Genomic DNA, 20,053 nt, shown 5'->3' with positions numbered 1-20,053 from the left:
GAAGACGAAGGATGGCGGTAGGAGACTGATCAGTGTGCATGATTGTGAGTAGGGGGAGGAACTTGGACTGTTTGGATATGTCAAAGGCAAATGACAAGTGGATGTTGAAGGCTGTTGGAGAGATGTGAAGGTGGGAGAAACAAAGAACCAGTACCTACATGTAAAAGTGGGTAGAGAAGGCAAGGAAGCAGATTGTTTTGGGAGAAATTACCTGGGAAGTTTATGACTAAGTGAAGTGGCCAATAAGAGGTCATGGAGGTGGCTTAGAGCTGAGTATTTGGACAGGCACTGTCACAGGAGTATCTTTTTGCCGCTTAGGAGCTTAGGAGCTTAGGTTTGCAAACAAGGTTTTTTCGGGTGTTGATTGAGAAGGAAGACGCAGATGTTGTAGTTCAGTTTTGACTTTGGAACAATTTGTTTTTGAACTGGTACAAAATAGCTTGAACTGGTACAAAATATTTGGACTGGTGCAAAAATAGTGAAAATAGTTTAATGTTTGTTGAACACATAGAACACACTTCATTGATAACAGCCGTTTGCCACTCATTTACTTAGTTCAAGAGGTTACTGAAATAATGTTTGCTGAGCATTCAGAGCAGGACAGAAATAGCACGATCAGTTAGAAATACGTGTACTTAACAGTCTGGTTTGACCAAGAATAACAATGAGTGATGAAAAGCACTAATTTACACAATTTAAGCCTAAACACTTCTTCTACAATGGTTAGGTTTCATACACAAGGTTAGGGTAACTGCCTGAATTTTATGAATTGGGGTTATAAGCTCTCCATTTAGTGATTAGAGTTATGCACTGTCTTATTAACAGTTAGGATTCTAGGAGGTGCAATAACAACTGCAGGTGACATACTACACACTGCCTTCAAATAGCCCTGATAAACAGTATTTAAGTATATATATTAAGCACCCATTTGATTAGCGCTGATAAACAGCATTTAAGTCTATGCACCCATTAAAAAATGGTTAGCTTTCAACAACTGTAGGTCAGGATCAGTCTACAGTCTGCAAGTGTCAGACACTGCATTCTAGTTAAAGGATTGGCATGTATTGAAGTGTTTAGTCTAAAACAGCCCACGCGTTGCCTTGGTCATTGGTCATTGGGTCAGTGGGAAGGTTAAATAAAGAAGACGGCTTATCAAGTGAGTTGATTTGGTAAACTGACCATTGTAAACAAATTTTAATGCTGACGTTTTGGGGCTGAACAACCTGCTTTCCATGCAAATTTTACATTTAAGTGTTAAGCATCCATTTCAAATAGCGCTGATAAACAGTTTTTAAGTCTAAGCAACCATTTTAAATTGGTAAGCTTTCAATAACTGTGTGGCTTGCATGTTGACTCGCATAGCTCGCCCTGTTGGTTTGCATGACTCGCAGCCATCACATGGCTCGCTGGCTCGCACATTGTCGTCACTCTGACATTTTGAGCGTCAGCCCTTCTTTACAGCTAAACCCTTATTTGTCTTCCACCGGTACGTCATTTGGCAATATAACTTGTTTATTACAAAATATGGCTCTCAGATTTTCAAGTAACAAGAACAGTATACAACTACCGGAAAGTAACCACATTACAATGTTATTACTATTTTGTATTCTGTTATTATATTAATAAACCTCAATTTATCTTGAAATGAAATTACTCATTTTGAAAAATGGCCTTTTTACAAGCTGATGCAAAGGAAATTCCTTTGGAATAATCGAAATTAAGTAACATTAGTAGCACTGCACAGATCTAATCTTGGAGGAGATATAAGTGATCAGATTTTTCCAAATTTGGTCACTACTCAAACAGAATGGTTTTTCAATTTCATTAATTTTTAGTAAAAGCAAGTACTGTTGGGGTACAACCCATAACCATTTCAAGCACGATTTGCATAATTTCTTGAGACCACTTTCTCATACTTAATTGTGTCCTCTGTGAGAAATTTGACTATGTACGTGGGATAAGATTTGAAACAGTTCCTGTTTTGAGACTATATATCTTCTTGTTGTTTCCTGTGAAGAGTTTGCGGTTGCTGTAAGCTCACGTCTTTTGAGTTATCATGTGGTAGATGTTCCCATTTTGTTACTTGCTTCAGCTCAGATCCATCCTCCTTTAGTGAATGGCAGAGTTGCTTCTCTCTTTTTCTTTCGAAAAATGTTTGGCCTTGTTGTAAAAATCATATTAGAAATAACAATTTATTTGTCTTTTCAATTCCTCTATTTAGTCCATAGAAATCTTTTTCATTTACGCTATTGCAGTGGCATGAGTCTGCCATTTTATTACTGATAAATTTACCACAAGTGGCTCTGGTGTCTAAACGTGAATAAATTAAAGTTTGGACTGAGAGTGGCCTGGGATGAATAATAAAATAATTATTTAATTATGGTGAATTTGCATGATCTGCTTGTGCGGTCAAGTGGAGACGAGAGTGGGCAACAGATTCAGAGGTAGGGAGTTCAAGTCCGGGTGAGTAAAAAGAAAAGTCTTGAGTTCACTTTGAAAAGTCTGTGAGGGGTGTTGTAGAGGAAGTGTGTATAAGGGTACCTGGGGGCTACCTGGAAGGGGGGATAGGATAGAGGTAATGGGGAAGATCAGGGAGGGGTAGGAGAAGAAGAACAGAAGAAAGGAATATCACGTTCCTTTTCAGACCCCCCATAAAACCAAGTCCCTGTTTTTTAACTACACCCCCCAAAAAGGAAAATCCCCATTTTAGACAGTTAATAAAATAACTCAGTACAATTAAAATTGAACCAGTTCAAAAACAAATTGTACCAGCAGTAAAAATTGAACCACAACATAGATCCAAAGTGTAGAGTGTGGGATGGTGTGGGATACATAATTACATGTGGGCTGGGTTAACAGTCTATTTAAAACTCCTTATGTAGTCTGTTCGCATTTTTACTAGCTTTTTGGAGTTTTTGATATTAAAAAAAAATAATTACCTAGTACCTTATTATTAAGGTCAAAGTTTATTGCTGCTGCATCCTCCTGTAGTCTATTATTTTCAAGCTGTACATCAACCAAGGTCTTGGAAATCTGCTTGAAACACACATACTCAGCAATTCTTAAAAATAATCACTCCTTACTGATCAACCCAAAGTTAACAGTGGTTTAACAGAATATTAAGGTGATTCCCGGGTAAAAGAACCCGTCATAGATTTCCGATGAAACTTGGTATGATGACATTACAGTACAAGGAGATGTTAAAAAGGTAATAAAAAGAGGGGGTCACCGTGCTTGTTTTCATGCCACGATGCTGACAAATATGGTTATTTAGGTGACTTTTGGTTATCTCAGTGCACAACAAACAAGATCGATTATTTTTCAATGCGGCGTGCTATATCACACAGAGTTCGACTTTCTTTGATTGCTTATTCATCTACGTCCCAGAAAAAATGGCTTCAAATACCCTGCATTATTAATTGATATTTTTATCCTTTAAAGGAAACATAATTTGGACTTGCTCTGCTGGGCCCGTTACGTCTCTATCTGTAGCATTTATTTCATTTGCCAAAAAAGTAGCTATAGATTTCTGCCAAATTTTTTCTCAGTTATTGCGGATATTGTTCTCATTGAATTTATAAAATAAAAAGTGGGGGTCACCGTGCTCGTTTAAGAGAAAAGGAGCTTTTATCTCGCTATCGAGCTTAGTTTGAGGGAAATCCCTTATGTTTTGTACGCGCGCGCGCTCATGTGCGCGTGCTGATGACGCAAAAATCGTGCGCAGTAGGAATGCGCAATGCAAAACCAGGGAATCACCTTAAGGACGAGAATGAAGACTACTGATTTCCTATTCAGGAATTTGACTAAAATAATTGTGAACAAAGTTATCGATACTGTCCTCTGTGGGGATGTTAAGTCTATGAAAGAGATTCCTTGTTTTGTGATACTTACACTGTAATTGCTTAAAATGACAGTACTAGAAATGCACATGCAGGAAGAGCCATGCATTTTGTCAGGATGTGATAATAATATTTCGTGTTCAAAGAAAAGAACAATGCCATTTGTGAAAAAAGGGACAGACTCCTATCCAACAACAGTTTATCACACAAATTACTGGTGCCTCCTAAGTTTAAATAAGTTACAGACAAAAACATAAAATCTTGTCAACTGCTCACCTTCAGCTTTTCTTCCTCACTGGAGATTAGCTTTGACGAGAGTTGTGTCTTGGAATTCATCACTTCACTGTATCTCTTCTGCATCTCTTCCAATCGTGTGTACATCTTCTCATTTTTTTCCTGTAACTGAAACTTAAAGTTCAGTGAAAAAATGGAAAATAATGTCAAACTTTGTTTATCGTTATGTCACACCACTCAAATAGTAGGTGTCAATTACCGCCCAGTTATTCTGCAGTGCAGTATTAAAATTAAAAGTTTATTTTTGTTGCTTGATTCAAAGCGAAAGTAATAAAGGTAATATTATTATATTAATACCTTACTAACCTACATGTAGTCTAAGACTTTTTGGGCCATTATGATGAAAGTTAGAGCTCCTTGTTTGTTTGGTAATTATTTATGGCCTGTAAGTGCAAGTTGAACTGCATGGAAACACAAGGCGGGCAGAGCTTATAGAGTAAAGCCCTCTACATGTAACTGGAGGATTCCCCTTCTAACAGAAGAACAAAAGATCCCTTACACCAATATTGATGAAGTACATAATTGCTATTACATTTTCCTGGGTCAGTTGAGTTATCTGGCTTGTTAACTCCAGTGCTTTTGACTGACTGCCCATTGATGCAACTTTGCTTGTTCCTCCTGATATCCTTAAGTCATCTTCAAGCATTACAATCTTTGATCTAAACTGGCACATCAGTTCCTGTTTAAATCCAAAGTTTAGAGCTAGCTTAGTTTACCACCAACATTTTTATTAGCTATGAAATCATGGTAAACATTCCGCAAATCATGGTTTTAGAAAAAGTCTGTTGTGGTTTTAACAGAATAAACAATCCAATTGAACTCTTTGCTTTGCTTTGATATGAGATGTCCATTAGCCTTCGTAGCTACATGTAACTTAAAAACTTTGTAAATTAGCTCCATTTGTTTTGTCTGATAAGTTCTGGTTCCATTAGAATCTGGAAAACAATCTTGAAATCCAAAGAAAAATGGTGGTTGAGAAATAGGGTGAGGGGATGCTTTAATTGTGCCAATAAAATCGGCATGTATCTCATTACATGCATTTTTGGAAATACTAATAAATAATAATAATAATTTCTTCTTTATCTTTTCCAGCTAGTGTTTAAAGAAAGTCCGTTTCGTTAAACTCCTCAGAGCGAATGGCAAAGACTTCAATTCATCTGCAGATGCCACAAATGACAAGTGCACCTTGTCTTTTAAAATTTTGTAAAATACCCAGAGTTTCCAATAAGAGGCAAGAGACAGATGTTGGTAGTACTAGTGTCAACTTTGCCAAACATAGCTGTAACAAAAAGTGGTAGATACTATTAGAAAATTAGCCTGTGACATATACTGCTAATAATGCTTGCTGGGCAAGTGACTAAGGAACATTCCTTCCCTGCTTTAATATTACACTGTTATTAATTAATAATTATTATTATTATCTGTTATAATTGTATGGATATTTATCATAAATTAATTGCATTAATTCAATTTCAAAATTATATGTGACCCTTCACGCAAAAAGGGGGCTTATCCAAATTTCACGCTATGGCTATTTTCACAGTCCTGGCCGTGAAATTGAAAAAAATTATTGGAATGTGAGTGAAATTTCCCTTTCACGGCGTGAAATATTTCACGCCGTGAAAAAGGTCACAGTCACGGTGAAAATATTTCACGCTGTGAAAAAGGCCACAGTCACCGTGAAAATATTTCACGCCATAAAAAGAGGTCATGATGTCTGAGAAATATTTCACGCCGTGAAACAAAGTGAACTTCTTGAGTAAACATCAATCTGTTACCTAAACATCATGGAATCACCATGTCACGCCGCCTGCAAAGGTTTTACTGCAAGCATTATTGGAAGTCTTTTGGAATCGCCAACTTGAGATTGGGTCCATTTTTTTGTTAAACAGACCTCCATTTAAATCTGTACTTCTCCATTTAAATCTGTACTTTTTGAAAGGGATTATTTTTCACGAAACATTCCGCTTGTAAACCAATCAGGAGGGTCTATTTTAATTGTGGTTTTCCCGACGGAATGATTCCGCCTTTCGACCAATCATGAAATTGTTTACAGAAATCAAATCAACCACAGACGGAACAGTCCGCAAGTTGACCAATGAGAAGAGGTCTTTCTGATCTATTTCAATTAACACGTCCTCTAGCGTTTATTTTAAGCACAGCCTTTACCTCGTCACGCACTTAAAATCGCACAATCGGGTTTTCAATTTGTTTCATTCCATGTATACCGTCGAATTTTCTTCGATTATAGTCTTTTATTTTAAACTGCAATTCATCTCCTTTGCTTGCATAAATTATAAAACGCAGATATTCTCTTGGGAATATTATGATGCGCTTTTGACTTGACAAGCCGATAAGACATCTACAGTATTTACATATCTCGTGTACATATCAAGCTTGTCTTAAAAATCTACACTCACGAGGCTTGGAAAAGTTGAAGACCTCAAATGTCTAAACCTTCAAGTTTAGTCTACAATTTCCTAATCTTCCTCTTGTGTGTGTATTTTGTATGGTTTATTTGTAGTTTCCTCTTCGGCGGAATGATTCCGCCTTTCGGCCAATCATGAAATTGTTTACAGAAATCAAATCAACCACAGACGGAACAGTCCGTAAGTTGACCAATGAGAAGACGTCTTTCTGATCTATTTCAATTAACACGCTTTTACCTCGTCACGCACTTAAATATCGTACAACCATACCGTCGAATTTTCTTCGATTATAGTCGTTTATTTCAAACTGCAATTCGTCTCCTTTGCTTGCGTTGTCTCATTGGTATGTTTGCTTTGATTGTGCGAAAGAGAACTTCATTCGATTTCGTTACACACATGCAGAGATTTTATAAAACACAGCTATTCTCTTGGGAATATTATAATCCGCTTTTGACTCGAAACATTCCGATAGTTTATTAGCCGATAAGACATCTACAGTATTTACATATCTCGTGCACATATCAAGCGTGACTTGTAAATCTACGCGCACCAGGCTTGGAAAAGTTGAAGACCTCAAATGTCTAAACCTTCAAGTTTAGTCTACAATTACCTAATCTTCCTCTTGTGTGTGTATTTTGTATGTTTTATTTGTAGTTTCCTCTTCGGCGGAATGATTCCGCCTTTCGGCCAATCATGAAATTGTTCATATCAACCATAGACGGAATAGTCGGCAAGTTAACTAATGAAAAGAGTTCTTTCTGACCAATTTCAATTAACACGTTCTGAGTCCTCTGGTGTTATTGATTCCGGTTTCAATTTGTTCAATTTCATGTATACCGTCGAATTTTCTTCGATTGTAGTCGTTTATTTCAAACTGCAATTCATTTCCTTTGCTTGCACATTTTCTTATTGATGTGTTTGCTGTGATGGTCCGAAAGAACACTTCATTCGATTTCGCTAAACACATGCAGAGATTTCATCAAACGCAGGTATTCTCTTGGGAATATCTCGCTTTTGACTCAAAAGTATTCCAATAGTTAAACATCAGCATCTACAGTTACTGTATTTACATATCTCGTGTAGTAAATCTACGCTCACCAGGCTTGGAAAAGCCAAAGACCTCAAATGTTTTGTGTGTATGTTTTATTTGTGGTTTCCTCTTCGGCTGAATCATTACGCTTTTCGACCGATCTTTATAATTATGTGTATCTTTTGTCCGTCCGCCACGAAGAATGCTTGCTCTTTTCCTTTCCTTTTCCTTTATAATGAAGTTGAAAACAACAAAAACCAATGACACTGACCGGTTCGAATTAATGAATCTAGAATCCTAATCTTAGGGTGCTCTTCTCTCTTTTTCGCAATGAACCAAAGACATTAAAGGAAGTATTCCTCGTTAAACGAAAGGGCCATAATTGCGTGAATGTAATATTTTTTTCCAAACGGTGCCGCCTATTTAAAAGATACTCCAGAAAGAAGATCAGAGATCGGACAAATCAAAGTAAAAAATTTGCATTAAATTTACTCTACATACATGCAAAAGTTTTGGGCAAAACTTATTCTGTTTAAATTAAATTTACGATTAAATATATACAAACTTATATACTGACACGACACGAAATGATCGCAAGCGAGCGGTTCCTGCTCTGCCGTATTTTGCTCGTTAGTCTTTCGTAGTAACTTGCATGTTGAAGTTATATATAAAATGTGAAGAAGCAGTTTCTACAATGCGTAATTTTTGTAAAGATGACATCTGCCCGAATCTCTGGTATCTACATTGTAGCTATAGACTGTGGCAGAGGTCGAGGATCAACGTTTTATTTACCTTGTTCTATTTAGAGTTAACTGATCACTTCTCTGATGTTTTAAGAAACACAAAATAACGGGAAGTGCAAAACCCTGTGGGTTGCAATTTCGGCTAGTGGCTTAATTAATTCCCTTACATGTTAACTCGATTAGATTGGCATCTCTTTTCCTTCACTGAAAAAAAAAATTGAATAGCAAATACTGCATTATGAGCGCTTATTGATTGTAATAATATACTGAGTTGGTGATCCTAATGATACTTGAGTTCAGTGGAGAAATAATTTGGTGGTGTGGTAAATATGAAAATAACCTCCGTTACCAAAAAGAGTTACCTATAACCGCAATGTTGAGTATCAAGTTTCAGGAATCTGACTAGACCAAGAGGAATCACGTCAGATTAGTTAATATTAGTAAGGCAATTTTCCCTACAAATATCCGGCAATGATCGAAGAACTGTTTTTAATCGGCGTTCAAACATAAAACAGTTTTTTCTTTTGGGGTTCATGAATTTTTATCATCATGCAGCTTACATTCTCAGACGAGCAAGTGGCTTTCTTCTTGGAAGAAATGGGAGCGTTATCGAAGGGCACTTGGCCCTACTAGATACTGTAAGTAGAATTCTCTTGAATGTGTAATTATACTTTTACATGATAACATAATAGGGCCGTTTATACGAGTGAAAATAAGCTGCGGCTTACTCTGGCCACGGCGTACATAATACGCGAAAGGAACTATTTATACGAGTATTAACTCCCAGGCCAAGACAAACCGCGGCTTGCGAAAGCGGTGAACGTAGATTTTGTACCATTTATAAGGGGTGTTCGCGTCTTATGTAAGCCGCGGCTTATTTTCTCTCGTAAAAACGGCCCTAATATCTCACGCGGTTGCGGAGAAGGGGGAGGGGTGAATTCTTTTTATGAAATGCATTACTTTTAAGCTAATGATCTATTCTAAGCAATTTTTATAATCGATGTACTCAATCCTTTCCATTTTGTACCTACGTTTAGGCCAGACCACAGATGGATTACCTTACCAGATTCAAGTAGTGATTAAGCAATTTTCCCAAAATTTTAGTTTCGGCCATTTGGTGTGGTGGCGACTTACTGAATGTTATCTGTCAACTTGTAAGGGACTACATAGTGGTCATGGCAGTGGATTTCATAAGACAACAGCCAGCCACCACGGACAGCCTGATTGTGAACCAGGCATCGACAAACAACTCAGAAACGCCTTCTAGTACAACAGGTAACTTTCCATTATATTCCTTGTGTCCGCACATGTCAGACGCCATTAAGTCCACTCACAAATCAATTTTTCTTTTCATCACTGAGAAATGCACTGAATGTTTTATTAGATTTTTGACAGACCAGAAAGGAAAAGGCAGTAAAAATGGAATGAAGAGCAGCAATTGAGGGCTGTAAATACACATGTTAAATAAAGCTTTAGTTACTACTCTCCAGGCACATCGTTGTTTAATATCCGCTCATCACACCTTAACGGAATTCAGTCACACTTCAATTTCAACATGTATTTTTTCTCCTCCCTTCGTCTTATTGATAAAGATGGTACAACCAACCCCAACTCCACTGATAAGGCATTGTCAAGTAGCTTCTGTCTCTGATCAGTTATTTCTTTCCCTGACGAAAACGTTACGACCAGCTTTCATTGAAACAGAAACGTTTTGTGTTACTTAATGAACAATCCCCAAGATTCACCGGGTTGCGATCTTTCACTATAATGACCAAAAACTGCAGCAAGTAACAGAAATCATAACGGAGACTATTTCCGGATGTCAAGGAATTATATAACAGTCATATCAGTTTACACCTCCAAACTCGATTGTTAGATCCCTCTCTGATCAGTTCGCTCTCTAGAACATATTTCAATTTTCATCTCTCTATTGGCTGAGCTCTCAATATAGTCCTGTAGAGACATTTTACTAGACGTTTCATCAAAATCAATGAAAGATACGTTTTTTTGCATTGAGCTTAAAAAATTCCCATTGTGCGGGCATAATGCCTGATGCTCTAACTGTAGCATTACCAAAAACTTGCTCCGACTGTTAGAAAAGAAAGAAAACATCCAACCAGTGAGTGGAAATTTCCCCTTGACGATTAACTGGTTGACCACATCAGATAGCCCACTTGCAGTGGAAGCTGTGGAGTATAACTATATGTGATCCTGCAAATGAAGGCAAACCTATCATACAGCAATCTCCATGATCAAGCCAGGTGAAACAAGGATTCGTCATGATTTGTCTTTCTGATGTTCCGAAGTTCACACCCACGGTCATCAAATGTCACCACTAACCAGTGTTACTTTTCTATAGGCTGGTAAAAGAAGCAAAACAATTAAGCGGAGGAAAGAAGCACGTCCATCAAAAAAGAGCGGAAAGAAATAAGGCCAAAGAAAAGGGAATTTTTAAAGAGTTTAACTAATCAGGGACTTGTCAATTTGTTTCAGTGTGTGGGTGTGTGTGCATGCCGACTGCCTTCGAAAAGGCGGCGTCCTTAAAACTAGTGTACGGCAAATGCAAAATACAGGCCTTCACATTTACTCATCGGACAATCTTTTATCCCTGAAATAAAAAGTAAAAAGAACCGACATTTGCTTTAACGCAAGCTTCATGAAATCGGCATTCCCACGACATTCCACTTTGCCGGGTTCAGACTTTTCGTTCTCTCGTAAATTCAGTTGACAGCTTCAACAATTCTGAGATGGCACGCCCAGAACCCGGATCCAGTTGTTGCTGTAAATAACGGCAAATTAAATTCCAAGCAACCTCAAAACCTTTAGGAAGGGACTAGTAAAGGTTGCAAAAAACTTAAAATTTCATTTGCATCGCAAATATGACAACAGAAAACACAAATGAATCCTACAATAATGCATTGTTTGAAAGAGGCGTAAGACAGCATCTTAGCTGCCTCTCTGATCTCTGCAATCGCCCGGTAAATCAAAAAGGAGAAATTTCTCCTCAGGCGATAACAGGCCGTCGATTAGTGACATTGCCCACTTTAAGGTGTATGTGACGTACCAGAAAAAAAGAATGCACCGAAGACTGCTATGAAGCGCGGCGCGAGTATTTTTGCCCTCATTACTGCAAAGAGGTCTGAATAGGAACTTCCTGTTTGTCATTGTCAGAGTATCAAATATGGTAAGCTTTAGTGTTCTCCACCGGGCTGTGTTAACAACTGGCTATGAATAAATATATCATATTACATGGCTTTGTGATACATTTGTTATATCATACATTTTCGCGCCACATTTCGCGCCAGCGCGAACAGTAGATCCTGTCCGGCCCTCAATCTTTGCACCATGAAGGCAAATCAGCTTGCACTGAACGATTTAGTGCAGGGCTTTCGATGCGTGTATTTTAAGCACCAAATGAACTCGAAGTGCGGCAAATTAACAGCAACCTAGTGTAAATTGCTGTAGCTGCTGAAACACCAGTTACCTCGCAAACGCAACGAGATGCGACGTAAAGGACGCCTATTTACTTCAAAGGAGCAGAGGATTGTGGTAGGAGAGGCAGGAAAAAGTGACTCGGGTAAGTAACAACCATCGTTTTGAAGCCTACTACTTAAGACATTTTTTGAAAGACAGTGTCTCTGGCGAATTCATAGGGTTGTTGGAAACAATCAAACATAAACGCACACTCAAGAGAAGATGAACCTTTGAGCTGTTTGACCTTCCCCGACATGGTGAGACGAAATTTCCGCTTGATATGTACACATCGGATATCAATACGTAAGTAGGTGTCAGTGAGAAAATCTTTAGGCCAAATTAGCTAGCGGAAAGTTTCGGGTGAAACGAAGAAAACCACTGCGTTCATTAAATATCATTCAATATCACGTAACCCTCTTTGCGTCACATAAAATGCTGCTTTGGACCATCACATCGCGTGAATACAACAGGCAAAGTAAACGAGATGAATTTGCAAATTGAGTTAGGAATTTGTTCGAAAAAATTGACGAAAATTAGACGACACGGATAGCAGATAGAATCGAACAAATTGAAAACCATACAATACAACATATGAAAAGATCGTGAGTGACTTTGAAATTCTATCAGAGGAAGTGACGAATTTGCCGGTACTCCCTTTTTGGGTAGGTTGGCCTGTGCGTAAAGTGAACATCCGAGGAAGTGTTTCATGTAATTGAATAGATAAGAAAGACTTCTTGTCATTGGTTAACTTAAGTACTGTTATGTGGTTGAATATGATCTCTGAAAACAATTTGATGATTGGCCGAAAAGCGGAATCATTCCGCGGAAGAGGAAACTACAAATAAAATATAAAAAAAATTACGAGTAAAACACATGCACAAGTGGAAGTTTAGGAAATTGTACTCTAAACTTGAAATTTTAGACATTTGGGGTCTTTGACTTTTCCAAACCTGTTAATTACACAAGCTTCATATGTACACGAGATACGTTAATACTGTTGATGTCTTATCGGACGGAATGTTTCATATTATATTCCCAAGAGAATATCTGCGTTTGATGAAATCTCTGCATGTGTTTAGCGAAATCGAATGAAGTGTTCTTTCGGACCATCACAGCAAACATATCAGTGAGAAAATGTGCAAGAAAAGGAGATGAATTGCAGTTTGAAATAAACAACTACAATCGAAGAAAATTCGGTGGTATACATGGAATTGAACAAAGTGAAAACCCGATTGTACGTTTATTACACCAGAGGACTGAGGACGTGTTAATTGAAATTCATCAGAAAGACCTCTTTTCATTGGTTAACTTGCGGACTATTCCGTCTGTGGTTGATATGATCTCTGTAAACAATTTCATGATTGGCCGAAAGGCGGAATCATTCCGCCGAAGAGGAAACTACAGATAAACCATACAAAATACACACACAAAAGGAAGATTAGGAAATTGTAGACTAAACTTGAAGGTTTAGACATTTGAGGTCTTCAACTTTTCCAAGCCTCGTGAGTGTAGATTTTTAAGACAAGGTACACGAGATATGTAAATACTGTAGATGTCTTATCGGCTTGTCAAGTCAAAAGTGCATTATAATATTCCCAAGAGAATATCTGCGTTTTATAATTTATGCAAGCAAAGGATATGAATTGCAGTTTAAAATAAAAGACTATAATCGAAGAAAATTCGACGGTATACATGGAATGAAACAAATTGAAAACCCGATTGTGCGATTTTAAGTGCGTGACGAGGTAAAGGCTGTGCTTAAAATAAACGCTAGAGGACATGTTAATTGAAATAGATCAGAAAGACCTCTTCTCATTGGTCAACTTGCGGACTGTTCCGTCTGTGGTTGATTTGATTTCTGTAAACAGTTTCATGATTGGTCGAAAGGCGGAATCATTCCGTCGGGAAAACCACAATTAAAATAGACCCTCCTGATTGGTTTACAAGCGGAATGTTTCGTGAAAAATAATCCCTTTCAAAAAGTACAGATTTAAATGGAGAAGTACAGATTTAAATGGAGGTCTGTTGTTAACGTTTCTGTTTTATATCGTGGTTTCGGGAAAACGAAAGAAATGAAAATAACAGAAGAGAAAAATCGTAGATATTAAAAATCTTTGAACATTGCCCGACACCCTTCCAAATCGATGCACAATAAGATAAGCGTTTCTTATTTCGTTTCTCTGCAAAAAAGCACACAACTTCAGTTTACCGGAATTGGTTTTAAAGGTCAAATATTTGTAAAAGAATCTCCATGGTAGTTGAATCTTTACCAGAAATTCAAAAGAATGAGCTCAGTAAAACCATAACAGAAATCAACATGTCATGCGCTGTCTGTAGTAAAAATTAGATAACCGGTTTATGGGATCAGCAAAAAAAAACATTTATTTACCTTCCTGAAATAAGAAACAGACACGTTTGGCACCACGGAGTCTGGCTTTGTTGGCGTAGCCAAAAATTATTCTCTTCGCGAACAGTTTTTATTCGCTTGCACAAAATATTTAAAAAGTGATTGGAATATAAACTCGCAAGCTCTATTGGAAAAGATTAGGTTATGGTGAAATTGCGACATAATGAGTCGTGTAGTATTATTTACCTTTCGTGAATTTTGGCTCAGCATTTTAGCAATTAAATTACAGAGAAACTTGCATGACAAATTTAACTAAACGCCTTTTGATTCGACTTGTCATTATGTTGCTGTTTTTTACATTTAAAATGTTGTACTGCAAATATATATACGCTTCTGGTAAGTTAGCCTCAAATAATTCGTTTGAAGAATTCAAAACTAAAAAAGAACGCATCAGGGTTTTCTTTAAGGTTTTAAGTACCCGGAGTTTTTTGCAAAGTAGACGGTTGTGGGTCCGGAGGACCCACACGATGGGCTTTAGCTTTGAAAACTGAATGCCGGAAAATGCATTTCCTGGCATTTTGGGCCATGAAACTCAGACATTAGAGGGATGATGAATCAAGCTGCAATTATACTATGAAAACCATGTTACTCAAAGAAAGACGAAGCGACATTTCAATAATACAACCTTATAAACAAAAAGTTGAGGGATATTTTTTGTATCTTTTTGGTGGTTTTGCTGGAGCTAACGAGCCTGGCAAATTTTGCCACTTGACAACGTGTAAACATGGCACATACTTTGAAGGACTAGACCAGCAAAGGCTTCTGATTGGTTGTTAAATAGAGAAGCTGATTGGAGGATACTAATTGGCCAATGCGTAAAGGATGTTTCGATCCTGTTTAGGTGTGAAGATGACACACATTCGTTCCATTGTGTAATTAGCGGGAAAATTTGCTTGCGGAACTTGGTTGTAGTAATTTCGAAAATTGAAAATTACTCGAGCGGTTTAAGAGTGATGTAGTGTTTTTTCCGAAGAGTTTAGGAGTTCCGTAAAGCAGTGAGAGTTGATCAAGAGTAACGTTGGATAAAGATCCGTTGTCATGTTGAAGTGTAGAGATGCCCTCGAGAGGACGAGCACTTACGCGGGCAAGTAGGATTTAACTCCGAGGAGCGTTACGTTCAAGTGTTTAAATAAAGTATACGAGTCCTCAGCTTCTACGTTCGCTATAAATGATCAACTGAAAGGTTCGAAGTGAAAACGAAGGAGCGGTTAGTGAATGATCAGGGGCTAGTTTTGTTCTTCAGTTGAGTTGTGGTAAGAGATGCGTGAACGCAGGCTGAGCGTGTTGCTAGCAGAACATCATATGTAAATTTCCTTCTGGATTGAGAACAAACCTTTTGAAAGTGTTTCCTTGTTTACAATTTTTTTTATGATTGCGGCGTGATTAAAGGAAGTTTTGCGCGGACTAAAACGTCCTTGAGTGATTTTTCCTTCCGGTAAGATACAATTGGTGGCTGTTTAAAGATATCGAAATCCAATATGGCGGACAACAAATCATATTGTTCCTACTTTCCCGCCACCGCAGCAAGATTTTTTCAAAACGAAAGTCTCAAGCATAACGTTTTTAAACTGCCCTTGAGTCAGAAGTCTTTTATGTGTTTACAGAAAAGATAGGCACTGCAAATTTTTATTTGTATTAAGCCCAAGTAGTTTAGACCTCATAAACATCATCTCCTCTACATGTCTTGACTCTTCAAACAATGAAAGTAGCCGGCAAAACCTGACAGAGAAGCCGGCGAACTTCGCCGGCTGCCGGCTCTTATATACAACCCTGCGCATGCATCTTACATCGCGTGTAGTCAAACTCTGCAGGGAAAAGAGAAACCTGGCTTTGAATGAAAGACAATGGAAAAGTAACATTTTGCGGAACACGTCTAATCTGCGGTCAGGCCCTCTTTTCTTTACAGCAGGCGCGAAAAAGGTAGGTAAATAGTCGCACCCTCTGTAAAGAAAAGAATGCCTGATCGTATGTTACAACACTTCTGAAACCCACTGTTTCACATTTTCAAATCTTGCAGACAGTGACTGAAAGTTGCCGTCTTCATGCGAGACACGTATATGAAAGACGAGGTTTATAAGTGATCCGACGTTCCACTTTATTTTATTTTTTTGTGCTGAGTGCTACTGAGTACAGTGCGTTGGGAGCAATGATCACAAATTTTAGCGATTGCGTGAGGAAAGCCAGTCGCTGAACTAACAAAGAAAGTGGGATACTGCACGATTAGTTGAGCCTTCGTTACATCGAAAAAAAAATTTTGCACGGCACGACAAGAGAAATGCACAAAAAGCAGTAAGTCACCGATAATTACAAACATCAATACTCGAACAATTTCGGTAAACATTTCCATAATAATCCCCCTGAATAATATACATGTCGTCCCAAAAAGATTAGTATTTCACTTGATCTGTTTCAGTCATGTCAACAAACCAGGGAAAATGTATGAGAAAGTCACCAGCAAAATAACCGATTTTGAAATTCTTTGTCGCTTTCAGGGGGTAGAATTTACTTTTTCCTGAGCTTTATAACAATTAGGTGGTCATCAGAAATTTCTTTACAATGTGACATTTTCCAGGCGTGAATATTCAGGAATGAAAATTCTTCCTCTTCTTGGCGTTGATCAGCTATGAATCAGCTTTCACAGATTTCTCGTACCCTGCGATCGCACATTCTTTTTGTCCTGAGTGCCAGTAGATTATCATGGTGTGACTGATTTCTGAACAATCTGATCAATTTCACAGCGTGAAATTTTACCCTTGTTTCACACCATGAATATTAATTTTTCACTCCCGATTTCACGGCGCGAAATTTTCCCCTTAATTTCACGGCGTGATTAGTTTCATGCCAAGAGTGTAAATTGAATTTCACGGCGTGAAAAATGAATTTCACGCACCATGACCGTGAAAAAAATTCACGGTTTTCAGTGAAATCCATAAGGCCCCTTTTTGTGTGAAGGGTCACATATTTGTCTTACACAATGAAAGCCAGACACAACGGTTTTGCAAAGCCATGCATTAACTGTACACAGTCACACAACAAATTGTCATACCTTTGCAAAAAAGTCATTGACTATGGGATAATTTCGCACTTGGGCCAGCTGTCCTGCAGTTTTGAGTACAACAGGAAGGCTTTGTGTATCAACAGCATTCAATGTGATGAGAGCTTTAGTTTTGCAATTCCCACCAAGTGCATCCTTTAGCAGCATTGTTACCTTGGATTCCCTAAAATGTGTAAAAAGGAACAAAAAGTTTTAGGTCTCAGTGATAACATAATTAAAAGGGTGTATAATACCATCAATGCAAGGACACCTCAGTTAGTTTTGATATTGCTTTAATCTGCTTGATACAATGTACTGATTAATTTTATCTGATGGATACTGCTATACTAAAAAGTGATTCCAGAGTACCAGTGCTCCACTTTCAAAAACGCTGTTTTCGTGGACCTCCATTTTCGATTGTGTCAGTGTGGACGGTTATATACAAATGGCGTTTTTCAGTAACAGAGGTTTCTGACATGGGCTGAGAATTACAGTTGTCAATAGAAAAAATACTGCGGTACACCCATAAGCTGGAAACCAATTATAGCACCGGTGTACACCCAAGTACACAGAACGGAGCCATTGCATCTCAATTACAGTAATTATAGCTTATTTACTCATTTTGTATGTAGATGTTCAAGTGTGGTTTACAAGTTTACATGTGTGGGCTGTAATGCCTGTTATGTCTGAAAAACAGTCCAGCATTGTTCCATGCATGCATGTCAAGGAGCATTTAACCAGTGATAGGGCCTCTCACATTTTCAAACATCTGCAGAATTCTGAACATTAATTGTTTCGCCTTATGTTCAGCAGATTGTTTTCGTGTTTTAGATCATGCCTCCACCATGCAGTTTTCAACTCAAGATAAAAGAGATATTCAGAGAGAAGAACCCTCTCTGAATCAACAGTACACCATGTTAACCTTAAACTATCCTTTTGATTCCCACATTTACACGCTATACTTCATTTCCTTGTTATTATTTTTAACATTAGCATTTCCTATTTCTTATAAATTCAGCTTCCACCGCTTTGTATTTTGACTAACTGAGGATAACAGAAGTTTCTGCCGAAACATTACAAACTCAAAGGTTCGTCGTTTTCTTAAAATTCTGCCTTTGGCACACGGAGGTCCCCTAATAAAATTATTTGTGTAATTGTACAGTATGTGTCTACCCAAATAAAACTGTTTAATAAATTCAAAAACTGACTGAACCTTTCCCTGTGTGATTTTTAAATTAAAGTTTTCAGTGGAAGTAAGCATTGTTAACCAATTGACTCCTAAACAACCCCCTATTGATGAGTAAAACTGTCTGCCATTAGATAGAGTTTAATGGTTAGCATTCATGTACATGTAGGGTTGGGGACACTGCATGCATTTTAGAAATTAGGGTTACGCACTCAATTTAGTGATTAGATTCACAAACTTATTTTAAACAGTTAGCATTCTACTGGTTAATTGGGATTGGCACATATTATAGTGATTGGAGTAATCACTTATTTCCAGTGTTCAGCCTGACACAATTGGTATTGGTTCAGGGTTAGTGGAGGTTTTAAGCATTTTTTCACATGTAGGATAAAGGGGTTTAGTTTCTAAAAAGCTGTGGTGCTGCATTCACTGGGGAGGTGAAAAACGAAAAAAGACCGTTTATCAACTGATGGTAAAATTAATAAGACACACTGTAAAGACATTTGAAAGCTGACGTTTCGAGTGTCAGCCCTTTGTCACAGCCTTTTCCTGTCTTTCAAACATACAACTAATTTCATAATGAAAAAACTCTGATTAATTTGCTTCTTTTGCCAAAGTAACTTGTTTAATACAAGATTCATAAATATTTGTCTCTTAGATTTTCAACTACATGTACACAGAGCACCTATATACAACTAATGGAAAGTAATTAATTAAAGTACCATATTCTAACATAACACTAGCGTTATTTGCACCGCAAATCTTAAAGAGACAATATGACATACCAAAATGGTAGTTCAAAATCGATCTTTAATAATTAGGACAAATGACATACCAAAAACATATCTTCAGAGAATATCAGAAAAGTTGCTCAAATCTTAGAGACATGACGTAGTAGTAGTTCAAAATCGATCTTTAATAATAATTTAATATTAGGACAATGACATGACCAAAAACATAGCTTCAAGAGATACCAAAATTAAAGCAGTGGTCAATATATTGTATAGAGAAATGACACACCAAAAACAACCAGATACAAAAAGTATTCTCAATATCATTAAATTGAAATATAACATAAGAAAGCTTGAGTACGTACGATAGGCAGGTGAGACAGCTATCAAAGTTTATTATTAGTGCTCTATAAGGATGTGACTTCAAATTTCATCTGGCACCTTGAAAAAATGAGCTTAACTTCAACCTTCAATATAACAAGATTTGGTCTTATTCAAAGCCTAAATATTGATGTGATAATTTATTTGTCAAGTTAAAACTCACACACTGTTCTGACTAGCATTTCTCACTTTACTTAGCTTAAGCAGTGTCCTATGAAGGGTCCAAACTTTCAACATAAAATCAAGCTGTTAATCTGGCAATTCTGTAGATTGTGACAAATATCATCAACGGACTACTTTTCTATGTTTGATGAGCTGATGATCGGCCTTAAATATTTCAAAGGAAGATGTCATCCATAACTCTTGAAAAACTGCACACTCCAAGTCAGCACTTTATCCTCTCAACGAACACCGGTATCTTTCCACATTAAACAGATTTAACTAAGCCTAAATGCGGAGATCCCGGCATGTTTATTCTTACTGGCTGTAGGATTAGTGAAAATAA

The 20,053-nt window shown here is 37.5% G+C and overlaps 1 protein-coding gene across 1 annotated transcript in view; it reads right to left on the bottom strand.

The window, feature by feature from the left end:
• LOC138023703 (coiled-coil domain-containing protein 78-like) overlaps positions 1-20,053 on the bottom strand; it is a 93,436-nt gene that overhangs the window by 32,987 nt on the left and 40,396 nt on the right. Inside the window, exons 4-7 of the mRNA XM_068870746.1 lie at positions 17,263-17,434; positions 4,666-4,812; positions 4,116-4,247; positions 2,947-3,033 (exon numbers count right to left, since the gene is read on the bottom strand). Coding sequence (XP_068726847.1) covers positions 2,947-3,033; positions 4,116-4,247; positions 4,666-4,812; positions 17,263-17,434 — 538 coding nt within the window. The remainder of the gene's footprint in view (positions 1-2,946; positions 3,034-4,115; positions 4,248-4,665; positions 4,813-17,262; positions 17,435-20,053) is intronic.

This window comes from Montipora capricornis, chromosome 11 (assembly GCF_036669925.1).
Source record: "Montipora capricornis isolate CH-2021 chromosome 11, ASM3666992v2, whole genome shotgun sequence".
Classification (NCBI taxonomy): Eukaryota; Metazoa; Cnidaria; class Anthozoa; order Scleractinia; family Acroporidae; genus Montipora; species Montipora capricornis.
The sequence above is the reverse complement of the archived record's forward strand: the minus strand, read 5'-3'. Positions and strand labels throughout refer to the sequence as shown.